The sequence below is a fragment of the Petaurus breviceps genome, unplaced genomic scaffold, assembly GCF_028583685.1.
Source record: "Petaurus breviceps papuanus isolate PSGF00001 unplaced genomic scaffold, PetGlider_PUasm1.0 490, whole genome shotgun sequence".
NCBI classification, from domain to species: domain Eukaryota; kingdom Metazoa; phylum Chordata; class Mammalia; order Diprotodontia; family Petauridae; genus Petaurus; species Petaurus breviceps.
In genome coordinates, this window is record NW_027186352.1 from 12,203,456 (window position 1) to 12,210,669 (window position 7,214).

The 7,214-nt window shown below is 47.5% G+C and overlaps 1 protein-coding gene across 3 annotated transcripts in view; it reads right to left on the reverse strand.

Annotated features, from left to right (window-relative positions):
• STAMBPL1 (STAM binding protein like 1) overlaps positions 1 to 7,214 on the reverse strand; it is a 46,766-nt gene that overhangs the window by 6,868 nt on the left and 32,684 nt on the right. For all 3 annotated transcript variants that reach the window (XM_069101763.1, XM_069101765.1, XM_069101764.1), the window contains 3 exons: positions 5,902 to 5,997; positions 2,921 to 3,278; positions 1,803 to 1,927 (listed from right to left, as the gene is read on the reverse strand). In XM_069101763.1, coding sequence (XP_068957864.1) covers positions 1,803 to 1,927; positions 2,921 to 3,278; positions 5,902 to 5,997 — 579 coding nt within the window. The remainder of the gene's footprint in view (positions 1 to 1,802; positions 1,928 to 2,920; positions 3,279 to 5,901; positions 5,998 to 7,214) is intronic.

Here is a 7,214-nt window from a genome sequence, read left to right on the forward strand (position 1 = left end):
TTCCTTCCTTCCTTCCTTCCTTCCTTCCTTCCTTCCTTCCTTCCTTCTCACCTTCAGGGCTATTTTATTCTATGAGATTGATTTTGAAAGCTAAAGATGTCCACCACACATTTCTAGCATTTCCCACCATCTCCTTTCCTTATAAAAATATTTTATTTGTGATCATATCAATAATGATGGGGATATTACCTCTGCCACCTATTCCCTAACAAAGGATTCTAGAGTAATCTGTGAGTCTGGCAGGATGCATCCTAGAATCCTGATCAGAAGATGAAGTCTATGGTCTCTGACAATTGCCCAATAGATTTATTTGATGATTGCTGGCTGAACAGAGCCAGAATTCACATGTACTTTTTCTTCCTGGTGTAGTGGACAGAGGATGGGAGTTAGAAGTAGGATATCTTGGGTTAGAATCTGCCTCTGACACTTTCTTGATGGGACCAGGTAACAGACAGCAGCCTGTACCCGCTTTCTGGGGACCAGCTGAGGCTGGTGCTTCACAAGGAGGCCGGCCACTTGGGGAGGGATTCTTTAGTCACAGCGACCCATGGAACACAGAAAAAATCATCATTGCTCTCAGTCCCATGTGGTCCTCTTCTGTTTGTGCGGTGACGGTGTCAGAAAGCAGGGGAGAGGGTGCTAATAATTACAGTTTTTAGGTCATCAATAAACTTTAACTTGGCTGTGGGCACTCTTAATCTGAAATCTTTGACTAATGGCCAATGAGTAGACCAGGGGTGGGGAACTTGTAGCCTTCTAGGTCCTTGAGTGTAGGCTTTTGACTGAGTCCAAGTTTTATAGAACAATTATTTTACCAAGGGTATTTGTTCTATGAAGTTTGGATGCAGCCAGATGATCTAGAGGGCCACATATGGCCTTGAAGCTGCAGGTTCCCCACCCTTGGAGGAGACAGTGGAAACAATGCTGGATTTAAAGTCAGGATCTGGGTTCAAATTCTGACTTTGCCACTCACTCTCTATGTGACTTTGGGTAGACCATAAGCCTCCCTGGGCCTCAGTTTCCTTTTCTGTAAAATGAGAGGGTTGGATTAGATGAGGCCATTTTAGGCCTAGATCCAAGATTCTATTCTCTATTTCACCAGGTTCAGCAGCATACTGAAGTTGAGCTCCCACACACATTGTAGACAGTGCCACCATATCTTGAAGCAGCCATAAAATCTTGACTTGACTGTCTGAAGATACAGTAATGATATAGTCTGCAGGAGACACCATTGAAAGTGCTGTTAAAGGCCACGCAACACAGATCTAGGCCCTGAAGTGACCTCAGACCTGGAGCCATCCTTTTCCCACTCTCATTTAGGGTAGACTACTAGACTGCCTGCCAGATTTCTCTCAGCTCTCACTCTGTATCCTATGATCCCATGATCCCATAAAGGAAATGAATTACACCACAAATAAAACCAAACAATGGACAAGAGAGAGGAATGACCAATGGGCAGCCTGTGGGCCCCAGTGGAATCCTTAAAACATCAGGAGAAATTGAGGAATGTCTCCAGTGCATCTCATGGGAGAACGTGGATGAGAGTTCAACATGATGGGGACAAGGAGGAGAGTGACCTGGGTGCTGGGAGGGAGCGGGTGAATCGGGCTGATCCCAGACCTCTTGGAGGGCCTGAGGCACGATGTGAGCACAATTAGATGAGGAAATCCTTGAGGGTGCTTTGCCAACCTTGGAGGATTATTGAGAGCCCAGCATTCATCATTATTGTTGGTGGTGGCAGTATGCTTTGTCACAGTAAAGCCCTAGACCCTGCCGCAGAGTAAAGGCTGAAGCCCACGTACCAGTTTTCCACAGAGAATTCCGCAGGTTTCTATGCCCCTCACTGTGTTTGACTCGGCCAAGAGCAGGAACTGATGACAAAGATCTCTGGGTAGCAGGACACATCGCAGGCCCTCTACCACCAGGTCTGAAAGAGACAGGGGGAGACAAGGAGCTCAAGGTCAGGCCCTCTCATCATCCTGGGAGCAGAGCACATGGAGGGAGCATCTAAGGCAAAGCCCAATCCCCTTTCCCGCTGGAGCTCACTTTGTGTTAAAGATGGCACATGACTAGAAGCTAAGACCAAGGATGCTGTTAAAGCAAGAGCCTTGCTGGGACTCAAATCATCCCAATTCAACAAAGCATGCCTTAAATGTTCACTACCCCCAGCCCACAATGCCAGCTCCTGGAGAGACAAAAGACAAACCCCTCCCTCAAGGAATTTATCTTCTACTGGGGGGACACAACAATTAAGTAGCTAAGAAAGCAAGAAAGAGAGGGTGCCAATGGGTAGAGGCATCAGGAAGCTCTTCCTGTAGGAAGTGGTCCATGAGCTAAGCCTTTAAGAGTGTGAAGGATTCTAAGTACAGAGATGAAGAGAGAGTGCATTTGAGACTGGGGAGGTGGGAGATAGAAGGCCCAGTCTGGGGTCAGTTGGGCTAGAATCTGGGGAGAAGTAAAGGAAAATAAAGTCAGAAAGGAAAAGGTGTCAAGAGCCAGAATCAAGTAAAAAGTATTTAATTTAAAAGTAAAAGTATTTCAATGCCAACAGGATCATTATAGAGATGCCAATCCAATCCAAAGGGACATTAAATGGTCAGTTTACACAGATGGAGTCCAACTCAAATAAACATGGAGGCCATTAAACCACACCTAAGGATCCCTGCCACCACATAGCAATTTAGAAAACCACAAATTAACATTATTTGTGTCCTGTTGTATTATTTGTTTTGTTCAATTTCCCCAAATATATTTTAATCTGTCCAGTGTTTGACACCTCAGGTGTCTACCACGGAAGGTAAGATTGCATTTGAAAACTCCAGCAAACTCTTCCAGAAGGCACCCAGTCCCCACCCAAAGGCTCACCAATATGGCGCCAATGGTCAAGCTTGATGGCGGGCCAAGGATGTCCGGTACTTACTCTGGACAGCGCTCAGAGTGGCGGCCGGCTTCAACGCCCTGTTCACCGGTGGCGACTGGCCAGTGTACGTGGAAGCATCGCTTCTAGGGGCTTGGTTGGAAAAGACTTCGAGAGAGGGGCTGTTCTGGGGAGGGGAGCAGCAAGACAGGGCGTTGCCGTCGATCTGCTCGGACAGCGCCGCGGCCTCCTGGCTGCGCAGCTGGTCTCTGGCCAGCTCCTGCTTCCTGAGCTGGTCTTCAAAGAACTGGAACTGCTCCGTCTCCAGCTGCTGCCGCCGCATCTGCGCGATCCGCTGCTTCTCCGCCTCGATCCATCGCTGGTGCTCTAGCTTCCTGAGGACGTCCGCTTTGTATTTGTTCTGAAACAAAAGCACGGAAGCCAACGCTTTCCTGAGCAGGCGCCCCAAAGGCAAAGGCCGTGCCAGGGCAAACGGGCACCAAGGTTCTTTTGTGCAAAGAGGGCCAGAGTTGAGCGCTCCTCAGAAACACGCAGGAAAGCATTTCCCAATCCCACGTCATCAGCAATAAGCGCTTAGATGGGGAAGGGGATGAGCCTAACCTGGCTTCCCTTTACAGACGATGAAACTGAGGGAAGGGATGGGAAAGCGCCCTGCCCAGATTCACCAAGCAACCCTGAGGCGTGGACCAGAGCCCTGCGTGCGGATGGAACTTTCTTCGCATCTGGGGAGGCCGCTCAGCCAGTGACGGCAAGGCTCTCCCTCTTCCCAGCATATCTCTAAGGCCACCTTGGCTTGCGCTCTATGGATCTTGCAGAGACCCAGGAAGGTGCATCTGCTCTTAGAACGAAAGCTCCTTGAGGGCAGGGATTTCCTTTTTTTTTTTTTTTTTTTTGCTTTGTGTCCTTGGCACTCAGCAGGGAGGCAGGCATGCAGTAAGCACTTAATAGAAGTTTTTCGATGGACTTTTCTCTGGCTTTCTTATTCCCGGAAACATAATGTCAGAATCCAGGAAGTCACAAGACAGCACCAGACTAGAGATTTAGAGGTAGCTTGATGGCGCAGAGAATGCAGCCTTGGAGGCAATGAATTAATAAGCAGTTATTGAGTGCCTACTGTGTGCCAGGCCCTGTGCTGGGACAGGGACACATGAAGAGGCAAAGGACAGTCTCTCCCTTCAACCTAATGGGGGACAAAACATACAAATGTGTATGTATATGTGTGTATATGTATATACATGCATGCATACACACACATACAAAATAGGAAATAGTTAACAGAAAGGAGACAAGAGGGGCTGGGGAAGGCTTCCTGTAGGAGGTGGGATTTTAGTTGAGACTTCAAGGAAGCTGGCGAGGTCAGTAGGTAGAGTGGAGGAGATAGTGGTCTAGACATGAGAATCGGTCAGAAGAAAACTGAGAGACAGTATTTTGTTTGTGGAACAGCCAGGAGACCAGTGTCAGGATCCAGAAGATCTGAATTCAAATACTTAATAGTCATGCAATCAGGGCAAAGCACTTAGCCTCCTTCTGCCTACAGTCCCGAAGCGGCAAAATGGGAAGGAATTATAAGAACACCTACCTGCCAGGGTTGTTCTGAGGACCAAGGGAGGTAATGTTTGTAAAGTACTCAGCACAGAGCATGGTAAGCAGTAACCACTTGTGAAATTAAATTTAAACTTTGAGCTAGAAGGGCCCTGGAGGACATCTGGCCTGAGTTCCTCCTTTTGCTTAGACAGGGGTGGTACTGTTCAGGTCCCATCACTCTTCTCTTGGACACTTGAGTCTCCTAACTGGTTGCATGTCTCCAGTTCTTCCTCACTCCTGCTTCTCCTCCTCACACCTGCCACAGTGCCTGCCCAAGTGCAGGTCTGACAGTGCCACACCTCCCATGTCTTCCACCTCAATAAACTCCAAGGGCTCCTTATTACTTACAGGAGTAGGCACACACTTGTCCTTGTGGCATTCAAAGCCCTTTGGGACCTGGCTCAACCTGACTGTACCAACCTTATTACCCATTACTTGTGCTCACACACACCCTGTTCCAGCCACACTGGCCTGCTTTGCTGTTCCCCACCTGTGATGCTTCATCTCCATGTCTTTGTTTTGTGTATGTCTACATATGTATGCATTTACCTTCCTGATAGAACGTAATCCATCTGAGGTCAGGGAGCATTTTGCTTTTGCACTTTAAAGCAAACCACCTTGCACATAGTAGATGCTTAATAAATGCTTGTTCATTGGTTGACCATGTCCAGGAAGGGTTGGACAATCATTTCCAAAGTCAATACCAATGGGCTACCATGCACTAATGGCATTCAGGAGCCATGAGGAAGTCAGAAACAGGCAGAACAGACCATGGCTTTGGAAAAATGTGAGAGAAAGTGAGGTAGCTTCATGCTTTGAAGTCTGGATCTGGGCACGGGCCGTTCTCTCTCCTTCTCTGGTTGGGGCCAGGCTCCCTCCTAAAGAAGGGTCTGCAAGGTGCCCCCCTCCCTGCTGGAAGGGACAATTTTCAGCAGAGCTTGGAGCACAGATGCAAGACCCCAGATTGAAAGCAATAAAAGAGGGCATGGTGCCCAATCTTTTGAGTCCTGACCCACCAGTGACCTAAGTCAAGATTCTGAGCCTCATCCTCTGACCCAATATACTGCGGCCCCAGGGACTGTCCCCTCTTCTCCACTGACCCTTGAGCCATCTCTACTCAGTTTTCCAGGAGTTTCCCTCTGTACCCTTGCCAATTAGACAGACTCAGGGCAAAGGGTCCACTTTAAATCATGGCCAGAAATCCATTTTCTGACACTCTGCTTTATTAGCTGCAGCAGAGAAGTGGAGACCAGTCTGGAAGAAATGCTCTGACTTGAGAATTAGGGGGCATGAATTTTTCATGGACTTTTGACATCATCATGGTGTTAATATTTCATTGGAATGCCTAGGACATTTGAGAAATGCATCACACAGAAATAAGATTGAAAGAAATGTTCAGCACAGAAAAAGACAATGAACAACACAGTTGCCCGACTTACTTTGCTTTGCAAGCATTCTTGGTATTCTATGTTATATTTCTTTAAAAGATCCTTTTTCAATTCATCTGTCCTTGGGAAGGCAATCTCCTTCAGTTTCTTTTAAAAATATATATACATATTGATTAGTGAGGATTTCAGGAAGACACTTTCAGATCAATAACTGGGGAGCAGAGTGAATCAAGGAACACCAAAGCAAATGGAAAAATGCAAAATAAATCTGTCTTTCTTACAGAGCATAAATTTAGAGTTAGAAGAGAGTCCTGAATTAAAATCCCTTATTGTACAGAGGAGGAAACCGAGGCCAGCAGATCAGGTGACCTAGGGTCCCAGGATCTCAGATATAGTCCCAAAGGGATAACAAAAGCCATTTTAAAGTCTAAAAGAGATTGGAAGACTTCTCTAAAGTCACAAGCTAATTAAGTGTCAGAGTTAGGATTTGAACACAGGACCCTGGACCCCAAGTTTGACAGGTGCTCTCCGTAGCACTGCTCAGCTTCCAACAGGTAGTGAGTGGCAGAGACAAGATTCAGGCCTGAGGTGTCTGTTCTGAATACAGGACTCTTGGTTCTATCTAAAAACATTCAGACAAGGGAACTTGGCGGGGGTAGGCGGGGTGGGATGGAGGGTCTCAACTCAAGTTCTCTTTGGTTTCAGAAACTGACAAAGAAATTCCCTTCACTGATGGAGGTCAGCAATTTCCCGGGTATGCTGAAGTGAGCTGTCCTGGGTCACAAAGCCTCGAAGCTGTGTTGAAGGCAGGACTCAAACCTAGGCCTGCTCTTAACCCATGAGGTCACACCGCTTCTCTTCAGGGTAGATGATTTCCATTTCTCTCAAAGGAAATGAATGGCCCCTGGAGAAAGCCCAGCTGGGCCGGACCAGAGAGCCACCCTCAGTGGGACCTTCTGACATGGAAGGGAAGTAACAGTGGCTGGTACGGTATAGAGCTCCCACCTCTTTCAAAAAAAGAACGACTTGGAGAGAACTGAAGGGAATAGTAAAAATAAACCAGGAGAAGCTATTTCATATTTACATTTAGGACCAGGCTGGTTAGAGCTGGCCAGGGAACTTGGCAGTCTTGGGTTCAAATCCTGCATCTGACACACATGGGCAAATTAGTGGACATCTCAGGGTCCCAGAGTCACTCTCTAGGACTATGAATTGTAGAGAAAGCTACAAGGTTTCCTCTTCTGGGTGTTCTGAATACCAGTGACAGATCCAGGCTCTACCTTCCTCAGCCGGCTCCTGGACTCAGATCCACTCTGGCCTTCTGCAGGAGGCCTTTCAGAGTCTGTCCCCAGCTCCCCCCCCCC